The sequence below is a fragment of the Manis javanica genome, chromosome 6 (assembly GCF_040802235.1).
Source record: "Manis javanica isolate MJ-LG chromosome 6, MJ_LKY, whole genome shotgun sequence".
NCBI lineage: Eukaryota > Metazoa > Chordata > Mammalia > Pholidota > Manidae > Manis > Manis javanica.
The window spans coordinates 102,047,106-102,064,366 of record NC_133161.1 but is presented as its reverse complement, the minus strand read 5'-3'; the positions used below and the strand labels follow the sequence as shown (position 1 = coordinate 102,064,366).

The following is a 17,261-nucleotide window of genomic DNA, read 5'->3' as shown; positions in this document are numbered from 1 at the left end:
CTGAAGAGCAAGGTCTTGAGACAGAGGAACAAAGCTGGCAGGACCATTCTCCCTAATTTCAAAATCTGTTACAAAGCTATAGTGATTAAAACAGTATAATACTGGCCTAAGAACAGGCACATGTATCAGTGGAACAGAACAGAGGGCCCAGAAATAAACCCACACATATATGGTTAATTAGATCTACAATGAAAGAGCCAAGAGTATTTGAATTCTTGGGGAAAAAACACTCGCTTCAACAAATGGTGCTGGGAAAACTGCACAGCGAAAGGCAAACAATTGAAAGATGACAGCTATCTTAAACATGTACAAAGATGAACTCATAATGTAATAAGGACCTAAAACATCCCTAGAAGAAAATTTAGGCAATAAGTGCCTAATTGGTTTTGGTGATGATTTTTTGGGGTTTGACACCAAAAGCAAAGACAACAGATGAAAAAATAAACAGGTGGGACTACATCAAACTAAAACGCTTCTGCCCAGCCAAGGACACCATCAACAAAATGAAAAGACAGCCTACTTAAATATGAGAAAATATTTTCAAATTGTATATCTGATAAGGGGTTAATATCCAAACTATATAAAGAACTCATACAAATCAAAAGCAATAATACAAATAATCCAATTAAATAATGGGCAGAAGATCTGAGTAGACATTTTTCCAAAGAAGACATACAGTTGCCAACAGACACATGAAAAGATGCTCCACATCACTAATCATTAGGGAAATGCAAATCAAAAGCACAATGAGTTACCACCTCACACCTGTTAGGATGGCTATTATCAAAAAGACAAGAAAATTCATATTGGCAAGGATATGGTGAAAAGAGAATCCTCCTGTCCTGTTTTTGGGGATGTAATTGGTACAGGTACTATGGAAAACAGTATGGAGGGAGGTTCCTAAAAAAATTAAAAATAGAAATACCATGTGATCCAGCAATCCCTCTCTTCAGTTTCAGTTTCCAAAGAAAACAAAAACACTAACTTGAAAAGGTACATGTGCCCCGTGTTCATTACATTACAACATTATTTATAATAGCTGAGATACGGACACAGCCTACATGTGCACGGTGGATGAATGGATAAAGAAGATGGGTACATAACACAGTGGAATACTTTTTGGCCATGAAAGAGCAAGGAATCTTGCCATTTGAGACAACATAGATGGACCTCAAGGGCATTATGCTAAGTGAAATAAGTCAAACAGAAAAAGACAAATACCACAAGATCTATTTTATATATGGGATCTAAAAGAATAGGTCATAGATACAGAGAACAGATTGGTAGTTGCCAGATGTGGGTAGGAGAAACAGGTGAAGGTATAAAAAAGTGAAAAGAAAGAATATAAAAAACAGAACAAAACACACATATCCTCTGGGAAGCCAGAATAACGTGGCTGCCCCTGGGTTGAAGGTAAGAACCAGGGGTCTGTCCAAGAACTGCCTGCTGTGTCTGTGAGTATGGCAGGCAAGGTGGTGAGGAGAGATGTCAGTGAGTTGTACAGAACATATTTGGGCTAAAAAAAACCATATTGTGTCAAAATTCAGTGATGTTCCAGAGATTCAAGTAATGGAGAAGCCCGTTGCCCAGGGTAACATGTCAGAACTTGCAGTGGGTCTAAGAGGGAGTGTGTGCTGGGCTCTGGCTTCCTACCATCTGTGGCCATTTCACCGTGGCCCTAATGGGGTTATTCTTTTTTTTTTATTTTGGTATCATTAATCTACAATTACATGAGGAACATTATGTTTACTAGACTGCCCCCATCACCAACTCCCCCCCACACCCCATTACAGTCACTGTCCATCAGCATAATAAGATGCTATAGAATCAGTACTTGTCTTCTCTGTGTTGTATAGCCCTCTCTGTGCCTCCCACCTACATTATGTCTGCTAATAGTAATGCCCCTTTTTTTCCCCTTATCCCTCCCTTCCCACCCATCGTCCACAGTCCCTTTCCCTTTGGTAACTGTTAGTCCATTCTTGGGTTCTGTGAGTCTCCTGCTGTTTTATTCCTTCTGTTTTTGCTTTGTTCTTATACTCCACAGATGAGTGAAATCATTTGATACTTGTCTTTCTCCGCCTGGTTTATTTCACTGAGCATAATACCCTCTAGCTCCATCCATGTTGTTGCAAATGGTAGGATTTGTTTTCTTCTTATGGCTGAATAATATTCCATTGTGTATATGTACCACATCTTCTTTATCCATTCATCTACTGATGGACACTTAGGTTTCTTCCATTTCTTGGCTATTGTAGATAGTGCAGCGATAAACATAGGGGTGCATATGTCTTTTTGAAAGTGGGTTCCTGTATTCTTAGGGTAAATTCCTAGGAGTGGAATACCTGGGTCAAATGGTATTTCTATTTTTAGTTTTTTGAGGAACTTCCAAACTGCTTTCCACAATGGTTGAGCTAATTTACATTCCCTCCAGCAGTGTAAGGGGGGTTTATCTTTCTCCACATCCTTGCCAACATTTGTTGTTGTTTGTCTTTTGGATGGCGGCCATCCTTACTGGTGTGAGGTGATATCTCATTGTGGTTTTAATTTGCATTTCTCTGATGATTAACAATGTAGAGCATCTTTTCATGTGTCTGTTGGCCATCTGAATTTCTTCTTTGGAGAAGTGTCTGTTCAGCTCCTCTGCCCATTTTTTAGTTGGATTATTTGCTTTTTGTTTGTTGAGGTGTGTGAGCTCTTTATATATTTTGGATGTCAACTAATGGGGTTATTCTTACCAAAATATCAGTGAAGAAGGAAGCCGCATATATTAGACATGTCTATGTGATGGGGGTGTGCTAGGAGCTGCCAACAGCTTTGAAGTGAGTGGCATTTTCTGCTGTGGAGATGAGGGTGTTCCTCTAAGGTTCCAGCCTGTGTGCACATGGGGTCCTGTGTCACCAGAACTGCGGTCTGTTTCCTGCCAACCCAGATGTCAGAGTGCTTCAAGGGCAGTGGGATTACAGAAGTAGAAGCTGAAATCAGTATACAGTGGGTGACCTGTGAAATACTTCCACTGGGGTGTTCCGCCCAGAGCTTCCCACAATGCTTAGGGCATTTCAAGGGCAGAGATGGATTAATAGTGGTGTTGAGTGACTTGTCAGGCACTCAGAGTTGTGGTAAGGGCTGAGGGCAAGGATTTGGAAGTCCCAAGTCCAGACAGGGTGGAGTGAAGAGAAGCAGCTAGTGTCAGGGTTGTGAAATGCGATGTCATGAACATCAGGTTTACAGGATGCCGGATGTGCCCACACATATTTCAGAGGTAACAATGCTGGTAAGGGTGTATATTCTCTGTTGCATTTCACAAGCTTTAATAAATGTCCATAACAAGTGCCTGCATCCCTCTTGTTTGGGAGCATTTGAGTGAGGCAGCCTTCCCCTGAACTACCCTTCACAGCTCTGGACCTGGATTAGCTAAACTCTGGTTTGGCTCATTTACTTCATTTTATCTTCTGGACCCTGTGTTGTTAAGTAGATCTAAGCTCTGTCTCCATGGGTCCTCATAGTTGCTATGGAGGCATACGTAAGGCAGAGGAAAATATTTAACAGTTCATTTTGCTCTGGCTTATTTGTCTAGTGACGAGTCCCATGTCTGCAGAACTCAAGAATTAGGAGAAACATTTGCATTTTTCCATGAAAATCTAAATAGGTATCAGTGAATTTTCTGGGTGTCAGGCTGTTTCCTGTAGATCCTGCCCTCTTTTTGTGGGAATGCTGCGTTTCATCAACAAGGCATTGTTACCTTTGACACTTGGTGTCTCACAAGGAAGCATCGACTGCCACAAAAAAGAACCTTCAGGGATCGTTTCTTCCTTTGACTTTAATATTTAAGTACAAGAAAATCTGAGTCTCAAAAATTTTGTTAGGGACAGAATAGATTTTGAGTCTGAGTACAGGTAATCCTGGGCTGTTGAGTAAAGTCGTGGGTGCTCATCACAGTTACTTTAAATACAGAGAAGCAGTTCAAATGAAAGCTTCCTCACAAGTTCACTGTGTAAAACACCAGGGCAGTGCTACCCAGAGGCTCACTTATCCATTCATTCATTCTTGCAAATCTTAACTCAGGAGGCCCTCCACACACCAGGAGCTGGTAGGCACTCAGCACAGTATTAGGTAAAAGTGGGTAATAATACTGTCCCCGTGGCTCCCACATTTTAGCAGGGGAGAAAAATAAATATATAATAACCATGATAGCACATTATTGGGTATTTACCTTGTGCCAAGAACTCTCCATAGCTCTCACATGTCCCATGTGGTCAACGTAGTAACTTTCCGATTTAAGTACCAGGATTTGCCCCAGTTTTACAGTAGATGAACTCAGGCAGAGAAGAATCAAGAAACTTGTCCGAGATGATGTAGCTTATTAGAGGCAAAGCCGGGAATTGAACCCAAGCATTGTGTCTCTGTGCCCTATAGGTGACCTGTCCTCTGCATCGGCCCCAGTGTGGAATACACAGGTGCTGGGGGAAGTCACCAGGGTTGGTGTAGCCCCCATTTTTGTTTTTAATTTGAACTTGGGGTGCTAGTTCTCTAAACATTTTTCCTGCATTAACAGTTAGATGATTCTGTTAAGTAGACCCTGGAGGCAAAAAGGCTGAGAGGGTGTGTGTGTGAACTTTCGCCTGTCCCGCCCCTGCCCTGTGTAGAAATTGCTTCTTGGGAGCAATGAGCAAGTGTGTAGGGAATAGAAAAGAACTGATTCCCAGTTTTTTAGGTATCTCTCACCAAGTACTGCATCCCATGGTCACATGAAGTCTTCTCAGCATGCATTTATTATACCACGTGGCCATCTGTTCATAACTTCTGAACATGAGAAGAATCCCAAGGCCCTCCCTGGTGGCCGGGGGTGCTGCAGTCTCCTTGAGAAAAGGGCTTCGCGGCCCGCCCGTCCCTTTCTCTTACAGCCACCTAGTTGCTCACTCCCATGACAGGTGAAAAGTTGTAAGAAGGCTAATTCATACCCAGATTGGCCAAGACTATGAAATGATTCTAGCTGGTAAGTATTCTTCTTAGAGGTTTAAAAAGTCTGCCATTTCCTTCATGGTTAAGAAAACAAACCTCACAGCCTGAATCTGTCATGCAGTGTCTTTTACTGTGATTTACCCAGGAAAGTGGAAATGCTGGTTTTGCTCAAGCCATTCGAGCCTGTCCACAGAAATGATGGCATTAGAAGCCTGCGTGAGGTTTGGTGCCGTGTTTCCAGGACTGAGCACTCGTACTAAGAAGTCTCCTGGTGCTGATAAGATGTTTGTCTCTTCCCCTGGCAGGGCTGTGTAACCACACCAAACTCCCCGGCTGTGAATCCCCGTTCTGCTCCCTTGGGCCCATCCCTCTCACTCAGCAACATCTCAGGGGTGTCTGTGAAGTCGGACATGAAGAAGCGCCGAGCGCCTCCACCTCCTCCCCTGCCCGGAACTGGAACGGGGCCGCCTGCGCAAGACAAGCCATCTGAAAAGGTAGGCAGAGGCGCTGCTCGGGACCCGCACATCTGCCCCAGGACCCGGGCACTCTGGGCGCTCCCTGCGTGCACTGTGAGCCTTCAGGCCTGTGGCTTCAGCATGGAGTGTGTTTAGAGTGAATATTTAAGCTTTATTTAAAAGTAAAGGTGAGATGCCACACTTTGAATTAGAGAAGGTAAGAAAATTTTTGTGCCTTTAGTCCTTAAAGGCCTGTGCTTGTTGACAAACGTTTATTTTTACCATTGAAATTTGAGGCATTATCATGGTCACTTAATAAGATCACATGTTCAGGGGCACTGAAAGAAATCTGTAGTTTGTGTAGAGCAAGGATGATTTGTAATAAAATATCGATACCCCCTGAATAATTCAGATTTACAGGAAAGCTGAGATTTTTGCCTATTAAGTTGCTTTCTATGCAATATAACATTTGTCTGTGGAGACCTTGTATGGAAGCAGCCCCGATTGATGTTTATCCCAAGAGTGCCATTGGAATGCCTTTGCAAGTGATCGGCATCCCTGCCGGCTGGAGAGAGCCTTTGTCCTCAGCATCCGGCATCTACATTAGGACTTCTTCCCTCCATCTTCCGGCTGACATCTTGAAACACTTTCAAATCACATGCTCTCAATTTCCAGGGTGTTGGACACTCTTTGACAGGAACTCCTCTTTTTATGGCTTGGAATGTGACACTGAAAATGTGAAGTTTTTATTTTCCAAACCCTCCTGCATTTGGCAGGGTGTGGTCAAGTGGGGTGGGCACTGAGCACTTGAGGAAGCTGAGTTCTCCAAAGCAGCCAAGCTGTGCCCGGCAGCCCGGCCCGCTCCACACCTACTCTACGCAGTGTGTCAGCCTCGGTGTAAAGATGAGGGTGCATGATCCTTCAGTAAGCTGGGATGCTTCCCAGTGACACACATACAGCGGCCTGGTGAGATGCCACACCACGAGCAGGCACCTTTACCTAATGCACATTTAAAGGCCATTTATTCTCTCTTCAAGAGAGCATGATTTCCTCTTTGCTTCTGCGTTAGTGTCCCGTGACCTGTCTCTGCTTCATAGTGGCTGATGGCATCATGTTCCTGCTCGTCTTCAGGTTCCAACTCTTTTTTGCTTGTTCATGAAACGACTCTTCCTTAAAACAAACTAGAAACTAAGTCTATACTCCCCACATGGGTGGGGGATTGAAGGTGCATGCGTGGCTTTCTGTAGCAGTGTCATGATACCTCACTTACTTTCCTTTTGGGCCTTTCTATCTATGTATCAGTCCATCTGTCCATTTCTCTTTATATCCCATGGTGTTCTCTGGCCCCAGGACTCAGAGCCCACCCTTCCCATCTGCAGAGCTTTCCATTCAGAGCCATACCCACCTGTCTGAAAGCCTGTAGTGCAACACATTTTAGAAGAAAGTATTTGAGTTTTGTATTTATTAAACATTTTTTAATGCTACTGATTTGAGTTCCCATGATATTTTAGCTGTCTTTTGTTAAGTTCAGGCACAAGTGTACATCGTTTGTTACACACGTGCATGGTTCAATGGTGCAGATTTCACATGAGCAACTTCCTTTGATGTCTACAGGGTGTCTGTTTATTTTGCTTGGGTTTAGGTTCTGAGCTTTTTTGTAACACACAGAGCATATTTATAGCATTACAGCCCTTTTCAGCCACATACCACTGGGGATGTCTTTTGCTTTTGATTGGAAGGAATATTTCTGTAGCAGTGAAAATTAAGAATTCCAGTATCAATATTATTTAACCTTTTTTTTCCCAATGAGAGTTGCATTTTCCTAATGTTACAGGATGTAAATGTAAGCCATAACAGCATTTTTAAAATGTCTTCTGTCCAGAGATGTTGTGTGTTTCAGATTTGAATGTGTTTGTCCAGAATGGATAAAGATGGCTTGAGTAGGCAAATGAACCCTAAGTAGATAATTGGGAATTCTGAATGAAAAATAAATAGTACTTCATACCCTGAAAAATGAACAGAGTTTCCTCTGAGGCAGTAAAAGCTTTTTATTGAAATCTGTTTTGTTTGGCACAGAATGAATAGAGAAATTGGCTCCCAGAAACCATCTCCTTTTTTTAAGCATATGAGTGGCATATGCATTAGATTTAAGCATTTGCTGTGAATATGCTTTTTCTTGTTAAATGAAAGGTATTTTTTTATTTACTGATTTCTGGGAAAGGAACCCAAAACTGTATTGTCGTCAGCGCTGGGGAAGAACGTCAATTCCTTCTCGAGAACTTCCTTCCAGAGAAAGATAAGGAGTTTGTTTGGAGAGCTGTGTTTATCTGCCACCGTCACTAGCACCGGGATACTGAATGGGAAGGGGAGGTTTCTTTCAAGGACATGACTGATTAATAAGAAAATGAGAGTGTTTAGGTTTTCATATTTAAAAGACATTTTTCTCATCATCTAGTATTAAAAATTCACTATTCACTTACTCAGGTCTGGGAGGTGGAATAATTTCAGGCATCTTCCAGTTTACCTGAGACTTTAAAAAGATCTGTAGTCTGTGTAGCAGTATGTTACTTGATTTTCTACTTGTAATTTGATCATTAGTACTGGTCATTTCTTAAAGTACTTTCCATAGAGATATTCCTGGAGGTGTTTGAGCCCATGAAAGGCTTCTGGAAGTCTGGTAGCAGAGAAGTTGGTAAGGGGAGTAAAGCCCCATGCTGTCTTTCAGGACGTGGGAGAACCACTTTTGGGCCAGACCCTGGTCTCTCTTCCCAGGCCCTTGGGTGTAGCTTCAGTTATGTGGAGTGCTCACATGGGAATGATACATTGTATATGTTAGGGCACCATATGCTAAGTCAGGATTTTTCAAACTAAAACAAGCATCAGAATCATCCCCAAAGAGCTTCTTACTAAGACACATTTAATTTGCTTCCCTCAAGAGTCTCTGATTTAGTGGGTCTGGGGCAGGGCCTGAGAATGTGTGTTTGGACAAGTTCCAGATGAACCACATACCTCTCCACAGCATGCTACCACCCCGATCTGCCTGCTTACAGTTCAAACTAATCAAATGTGACAGAGTGTTCACTCATTGTAAATATTTTTAACAGGTCTGGAGAGATTCTTCAGGAGGAAAGCTACCTGAAAATAATTGAATCTATGCTGAGCAATAATCGTTAGCTGCAGTTTACCATAAAGTAGCTGAGGTCCAAAGTTAGATGCTGGGCTGAACGAAGAGCTCTCACTCCTTGCTGGGACCTGGGGAAAGCCTAGGTTAGGGACCCAGGGGCTGCCTGTCTCACTGGGCTTGCTCAATCCTCCTCTTCCCTTTGAGGCTCCGCACTGTCCTCCCCGCCATGCTTGTTGCTGAGGTGAGACGACCTCATGTCATGACTCTGGCCCTGATCAGGGCCTAGAATTCTTGCCTGCTGCACCTATGCTTGGTCAGGGCTCCCCTTTGTGTGCCCAGGAAGATTTGTCTTCTGTCGTTTGCACACCTTTCTCCCACTCAGTGCTTTCTGATCAGCGTAGGTCCCTGCTTGGTTGTGAGTGGGAGTTGTGCACAGAGGTGCTGGGTGGGCATCCCTCCACTCACTCTCTGGTCCTGTGTCCTCTGCAAAGTGGGAGCAATGACAGCAGTATTGCCAGGTGCTTGGTAGGAGGGCAGAGCATGGAGCCTGGAGCTGCTTCCTGGGTTGAATCCCAGCTCCGTCATGCTGGGTGTTGTCTCCTTGGCAAGTTGCTCAACTCTGCACCTCGCTGCTTAGGTGCACACACTGCATGACCGACTGGTGGACGTGGTGGTGGGGGAGCCAGTGCCTGAGGCAGAAGGCTGGCAGTAGAGGGAAGGTTCTCTGCCCTGGCCAGGGTCCTGCATTCACCAGTAGCAGATTATATTTAAAAATTGAACTCTGTTTCTAAAACACCAGATGCGTAGTAGAAGGTCACCACACCCCTAGAACAGGTGAAACAATACCAAAGCCTCTCCCTCTGGGCCACAAACTGTGGATACCCCAGTCAATAGTCCACAGCTTCAGAGGATTATAAGGGAGGACTGCTGCTTGTCCCACTGTCCTTGGAGCCCATTTGAGAAGAAGGAAGTTGCTGTCAAGTGATCCTTAGTAGGTGACTCACTTTACCTAATAAAGATGGACCCAGCCCTGTAAATCATGCTTGATGGACATCTTCCTCTGTACCATACTTTACTGTTGACTGAGCTGCTTATTTCAGTTCATTGCTGTCACTTGATTCACTTCATTGTCTGTAAGTTTACTAGGCAGTGCTGTGTTGTCTAACCTTGGCTGCTGTTATCCACAAATACAGGATACACAGCTATTCATAAATTTATTCAGTCAGCATGTAGTTCTTACACACCTGCTTTTGTGCCCATAACAACTGTAAATCCTTTTCTGTTGTAAGGAAAAGTAATTCAAAAAATATTTCAGTTATCTGCATTTTCTTTTGTCCTATATATTTGCATTCATTACATTCAATACCATAAAATTCCAACATGGCAAGTACATTTCTACATTATCTCAAGTTTACTGCACTGGGACTAAAATAGCTAGTGATGTTAGCCATTAAAATGGGAGATGATGGAGGCTTGTGTTATGATCAGTTATTAGTATAACCCAAAATAGATTTCTCCATGAAAAATTTGCTTATGTATACAATAAGTATCTGTTGAACAGCTGCTGTGCACAAGCCCCTGCCCTGGAAAGTGTAAATTGATGCTTGCTGCTCTAATATGTCAGTGCAATGTCCACATAAAAATACAGCATTTTGTTCTGTGGAGATATTTAAGATAATCTGCCTATGTTAGAAACTAAGCAAAAACCATTACTACTGGAAATTCCATTTCCAGGATCAGCATGAGAGTCAGGTAATTAGAATATTACAGGAAGTCATCAAACCCTATGGACTGGACCCCCAAAGAGACGTGTCATCAGCACTGAAGCATGCATTTGACCATTGTCAAACTCAAAGTCGCTTCTGTGCTGCTGTGGCCAGTCATTCTGGCATGTTCCAGCCCTCGCTCTGCTTTCCTGGCTGTAGGGGAGGGGAGGCCCCAGGGAGGCAGCCCTAGCACCCTGTCTGTGGGATCTGCGGGGAGCAGGGCCACAGCCAGGGGACTGCAAACCCACTCCCCTCTGTCCCATCAGAACCAATATTTTGCCCATTGAATGGAATGTCAGTGAGGATGCTGCGTTAACCAGTTCGCAGCCCCACGGTCACTCCTGCTGTCCCTCTCCTGGAGGGGGTCTGCTTTCAGTTTCTATCATGTGCCCCGTGGTGGTTGTCAGTCTGTTTCTGGTAAAGTAGATGATGCTTGGAGATGCGCTAAAATGTATTTTTTTTTAATAATAAAGACCTTTGATGACCTCCAGCATGTGGGTGGTATCTCAGGGGAGCCCCGCTCGGCCATGGGGCACCTTGGAAGTCCTGGAATGCAGCACTGTCAGGGACGAGGTAGTGGCAGGGGTGGCAGAACAGAGTGTCCCCACAACCAGCCATGTGCGCAGGAGCCCTGCCAGGCCCCTCCACATGTCTGAGAGGCTCATCTCTCTCTCTTTCTCTCTCTGTGGCGCATTCCACATGTTGCCAAGTCCTGACTGCAGTCCCACCATGCCCACCACACCCGTGCAGGCTGTCCCTAGTCCACTAGGATGAATCCTACGGCGGCCTCCTCACTGTTCCCAGCTTCTGCTCCTTCCCCTCTGTCGGCAGACTCTTCTCCACACCATTGTTAGAGTAACACTTTTCAGAACAGAAGTGGGTCATGTCTTCCCTTAAAGCCTCCGTGCTTTGCATCCCACTGGAATGGGACTGACTTCTTAACCTCCCCGGCCTGTGTGCCCAGCTCTGCTGCCTCTTGCCCAGCCCTCAGCACCCAGCCCTAGGGGGCCTTTAACTTGTCCCTCCACACCACCCTGGTCACGTGCTTCCCAGCAGCGTCTCCTGAACCCTTCCACCCTCTGTTGCTCTGTGACCTCCCCCATTCCACTTTTCTCCTGGCCTCTGACATGGAAGCCCAGGGCAGGGGACTTAGACACTGCAGTCCTGGTATCTAACGCTGGGCCGTCACATCAGTAAACACTTGTATTAACTTACCTCATATACACAAGATACAATCTAGCACATAGTGAGGGATCCTCTCTAAGAGAAAACACTGATTTCAGGATTTATATGCACAGAGCTGATGAATTGCCCCCTCAGGGAGCTGATCCAGAATTGGCCAATGCCTGCAGTATTTGCTGGTCACTAAGGGAGAGGAGCTGCCCCAAAAGTGCAACAAACCCAGACCAGCTGCCAGGGCTTTCTGCAGATGGGGCCGGAGTCTGTGTGCCCACTGCTAACTTAACAATACTGTAATGTTCTGGAATACCATGGGGGTGCTGTGTTGCTTTCTCATTTTGTAGGGCTCGTCCACCTGGGTAGGTCAAGAACAGAACAGGGTTTGAGCACTTTGTGGCTACATGTTGGTAACTGAACAACACATCTCCCTTTGGCCCTGGGGTTACAATGCAGAGGAGCCCCTCCACCTGCCATGTGGACCTGCCCAGTCCTCCTTTCTTCTGTGCAGACAGGATTGGAGGCTCCCCTTTAGGGCACTCACCCTGGCAGACCTTTTGGCTTCTTCTGTGTGTTTGGCTTATTGTGAATGTTTCTTTCTTTGGAAAATTCAGAAGTCTTCCTAAAACAAAAGACACGCACCACCTCCGTCATACCCAACAGTGGCTCCACCCAACTTTTTTGTCCAAAGCAGGATGCGACAAGTGGCTTCCTGTCAAAAAAAACATGTACTTTTCCCATTGCTTTTCCCCCCCTAGCAGAGTGCAAAATCTCCTTGGCTTGTTCCCTTGTTTTGGTTTCTCTGAAGATAGAAACAGAACTCTTTCCTAAAGCACAGGTCTCCCTGGAGCCTTGGTTGCAGTGGGCAGTCTGAGTTGCTTGTGGGGTGTGCATTGCCCTCTCCATGGCCCCTGTCCCTCTCCGTGTCCAGGATGAGATGTTCCACTTGTGACTCGGTGCATTTTACGACATTTGTGATTTTCCAGTTCAGTGTCTTTGTAGCAACTCTATTCTTAAGCCCTTCTTAGAGAACTCCTAGTAGAGGTCAGTAACACATCACTATGTAGAGGGGTCACTGGTGACTCACTACGGCAAGATCCATGGCACCCATCCCCCTTCCCACAGTCTCAAGCACACAGCTTGAAGTTGCCATCCACTTGACTGAATCTCTGACTCAGGACAGTATTGTCCCCCATTATGTCCCTGCCCCATGCACAATACCTGGCATGCAGTGGACCTTCTGAGGATTTTATGAACAGGAGTACAGGCTCAATGATAGAGGTCCAGGAAAGCCACGCCACACGATGTGACTTCACCCTCAGTGTCATGCTGGAATTAGAGTCTATCAAAAGGGAGGACTCTGGTGACACGTGCATCAAGAGTGGGCCTTGTTTAACTAGTGACTAGACTAGCATGGTGCCCATCCAGCTAAGTTAAAGGGTGACTTGTCTTCTGGACTACTCTGCCCCAGCCGGGGTTGGGGTTGGGGGCTTAAACCACAGGCATTTATTGTCTCACAGTCTGGAGGCTGGTGTAATATTTTCCAGGGGGAAAATATGTTCCCACCCCAGGGCAAATAACCTTTGAAGCTGAAATCAGTCAAAGGGAAAAATGATGTGGGAGAAACCCAATTTCTGCTTACAAGCAGTTGTCTACTGCTCGTCCGTGTCTCTCGCAACCTGGCTGCAAAGGGACCCCACCCAACCTCCCCAGTCTGGGTGCAGGGTTGCTCTCCATCCCCTTATAATCACCTATTGATAGGGAGATGGACGAAGGCCAGGTGAGAGATTCTGGAAATACTGCAGTTTGACCACACTACAAATTCAGACCAAGGTGCTGGCAGGGTTGGTTCCGCTGAGGCATCTCTCTTGGTGTGTAGAGGGCCGCCTTCTGGCCACTGCCTTCTGGCCACCACCTCACATGGCCTTCCCTCTGTGCCTCGCATCCCCACCCCCAACCCCATCTCTTCTTTTATAAGGAAGCCAATCATATGGGGTTAGGAACTACCCTCATGGCCTCACTTTCATGTAATCACCTCTTTAAAGACCCTATCTCCAGTCAAATTCTGAGGTCCTGAGGGTTAGGACTTATACATATGAATTTGGCAGGGGTCAGAATTTAGTGCATAACAAAGGGAAACTAAGTTTCTCTTTGTGTGCAAATGTAGTTTTCTTGGCCCAAGAAATTCAGGACAAGTAAGATTCAGTCCTTTAAAGACTCAGTATTTAATTGGAGCACAAGTTTTATGCCCCCAAAATACCAGAGAATGGCCCTTGTCTGGGTAGATTATGACATATATGGGTCCAAGACAGCAGCAGCAATTGAGCCCCTGGGAAGTTCCCACTTGTAACATTGCCTTTTATGATTCCACCTAATACCCATTCTAGAAAATCATCAGTATGGATCCCATCAGAGCCAGAGATTAGACCAGGAGAAGGTGTCACTTCTAAGTTATTTCCCAATAGGTGGCATGCAGATCATGGATAAAGTTCTAGCGGAAAAAGATTACCCATCTTGGCTGGCAGCGTTTTCACTGTAAAATCAGTTGGGGTGAAAGATCCTGTGGCAGACCCAGCACAATGTGGAGCCACCCTCACCAGCAAAAAGACTTCCCTTGGCTGCTGGGCAGAGAGGGGACCACACCCCATCCTTAGCCAGCTGGCCTGGAGCTCAGCACACAGACCATTAAATGGTGGTTCAGTTCTTGTGTTTCAGCTGCTGTGCTGAGACCTCCTCATGTACATCACCTCGTTCAGCTTAGTCTTTTACCGTATCCTCACGAAGTAGGTGCTGTCCTTATATCTTCATTGTAGCAGCAAGGACACTGAGTTTACCCAGGTGAGGTGAGGTTGCTGGGCTGTACCAGGAAGGGGCAGATCATGGGAGGCAGGCCTGCAGGACAGGGGAGCTGTCCCACCTGGGTGCTGGGATCAGAGGGGCCCTGGGACCATCAGGTGGCAGTGTGCTCGAGGGGGTGGTGTGAGGCTTGAATCCCTGCCCGTCAGTTTCCGCAGTAGGTGACGGACGCTAGGGGGCAGCACACACCGGTGCGTCAGGCCACGTCTGCTCCTGTGATATCGTGTGCTGTGGCTTCTCAAACAGACGAGCTCACTCTCTCATTACTGACAGGGAAGTCATGTGCTTGCTACTAAATCAGAACTCAAAACAAAGCTTAAGCAACTCTAAGATCTTCTTGAAGGAAGAATATATTCATGCTCCAATGCGACAGTACTCCTCAGATGCTGCAGCAGAGCGTGGCTTAGTGGCTGCGTTCATGGAGCTCTGTCTCAGCAGCCCACTCTGCTTGGCATAGAAGTAATAGTGGAGTGGAAACATCTGGCAGGATCAGGAAGGAATCGTGTCCTTGCTCAAGGAAACTAAGCAAACTGGCAAGCTGGGGCCGAGGCATGCCCGGCTGTGCCAGATGTAATATTGTTCTCTGGGTGGGACTCCCGGATTGGGAGGAAATTTCATCTGGTTCGCCATTGCGAAAGGATGTGAACTTGACACGTCTGAAACCCGTATTAAACTCATATTAAAAGTGAAGCACCATGCCTTTACTGTGGGCATGGCCAAACCCTGTAAGTATATCTACCAATAAGACCCAGAAGTGGATATCTGCTGATTTTTTGAGATGCCTCCGATCATTTTTTACTCTATCCAGTTTCCACAAATATGTTTATTTGCTATGTACTATGTTATGGGCCTTCAAGAGTCTTGACAGGGATGAAGACTGGAACAAATGGGTCTGCCAAATGGCCTGTGAGTGGACACTAAAAAAAAAAAAAATTTGTACCGGTCAGTCTTCAAATGCTCCAGACAGAAAGTCTTTCTGTCTATTTCGCTGGTAAACAGAGCCAGCATAAAACTAAATAATGGATTTGCACTAGTTCCTTTGTAATAAACAGCCAAGCACACGTTTATCCGAAAATTTGGAAAAAGTATATCCTGAAATACGGAAACACAAATACAAAATGTATTATGGTATGGAAGAATCTTTGAAAAACCTGTTGGGGGAAGTGGACACGCTGAGGAGATCCCCCCTCTGGTGTTGGGGACGTTTCCTTCCTCCCTGCAGATGGCAAGGATGGGGACTGCATTGTGCTCAGTGGAAGTGGCATTCCTTTGCCAGGACAAACCTGCCTGGGAACCGGCGGGTCCCACTCAGAGCCTGTGAACACAGTAGCTCCTGCTGCAGGGGACCTTCCTGGGGGGAGGCATCAGGGCGTCCGGAGTGAGGGTTTACAGAGAAGGGAAGCAGACCTCTTGCAGTATGTTTCTCAGCTGCCTTTGTTAGTGACTGTTTCCTCCCTTACACTTCCCGCTCACAAAGCAAGTGTTTGTTGGAAAAAGTTTAGATTCTCAGGTATTTTTAGCTGGCGTTGGAGTGTGACGCTGTGCGGAGGCCTCTGTGATGAGCTCAAAGCGAAGAGTGAGCTTGCTGCTGTCCTCCCCCCTGATGTGTCAGTGACACAGGCATAAAAAGTGGGCTTTGTATTACAGTTGCCCTGTTTAAATATGCTGTTCGCATCCTCACGCTCCGTCACGTTTGTCACTTTGTTCTGGCTGTCAATTAGGTCAACAGCCGGTATGTTTCTCATTGTAAAAGGAATCTGGTAAAAATTGCCATTTCATTATTTATATTTTGCTTTTTTGTATCCAAGTATTTTCATCCTCTTTCTGATCATTTTGATTATCAACAATCAGATAAATGGATTTTAGAGTACAAATCAGTATTTTAAATTTACAGTGTTGAAAGGCTCTGGTTCCATTCTTTGAGGCACTATTCAGCCTTTGGAACCCACAGCCAAGTGTAGGGCTCCCCTGAAGCCCATCCTGGCTTGGAGTTGCATTCCCAGCTCATCTTTGTCCAATCTGGGTTCATTGTAGTTAATGACCTTCATCTTTAGGAATATTTGATTTCTCTTTGATCAAGTTCACACAGTTTTAGTCTGTGTGAAGCTTTTACTTCTGTATATCAAAGCACTTTGTCAGCAGAATAAAAAGCCAACCACAAATAAATGGAAGAAAATATTTGTAAATCATATATCTGATAAAGGGTTCATTTCAGAATACATAAAGAACTCCTGTAACTCAACAATAAAAAATACACAACCTAATTAAAAATGGGCAAAGGACTTGAATAGACATTTGTCCAGAGAAACCATACAAAGGGCCAGTAAGCGCACAACAAGATGTTCAACATCACTAATCATTAGGGAAATGCAAATCAAAACCAAAGTGAGATACTACATCACACCCACTAGGATGGCTTGTATCAAACAACAACATAAAGCCACAAGTGTGGTCAAAGATGCAGAGAAATTGGACCCCTTGTGCCCTGCTGACAGGAATGTGGGATGGCCACTGTGGGAAGTAGTATGGAGGTTCCTCAGAAATTAAAAACAAGTATCATATGACCCAGCAGCCCCACTTCAGGGACTAGAACCAGAAGAAATGGAAGCAGGGTGTGAAGATGCTTACACACCACTGGTGCTCAGCCACAGTTTTCACAGTAGCCAGAGGCAGAACAACCCAAGTGTCCATTGATGGGTAAGTGGGTAACGAAGCTGGTCTGTACCCACAGTGGCATAGTATGCAGCCTTAAAAAGAAGGGAATCCTGACCCATAGCACAACATGGATGAGCATTGAGGGCATTGTGCTGAGTGAAATAAGCCAGTCACAGTAAGACCTGTACTGTATGATCCCACTTGCATGAGGTAACTAGAGTTGTCAGGCTCACAGAGACGGAAAGCAGAGTGGAGGGGAGAAAGGGAAGT

General features: G+C 45.3%; 1 protein-coding gene across 9 annotated transcripts in view; it reads left to right on the top strand.

The window, feature by feature from the left end:
• The window catches only part of COBL (cordon-bleu WH2 repeat protein), a 266,567-nt gene that overhangs the window by 160,207 nt on the left and 89,099 nt on the right, over positions 1-17,261 (top strand). For all 9 annotated transcript variants that reach the window (XM_073239146.1, XM_073239151.1, XM_073239147.1 and 6 more), the window contains one exon: positions 5,265-5,453. In XM_073239146.1, the coding sequence (XP_073095247.1) occupies positions 5,265-5,453 (189 nt within the window). The remainder of the gene's footprint in view (positions 1-5,264; positions 5,454-17,261) is intronic.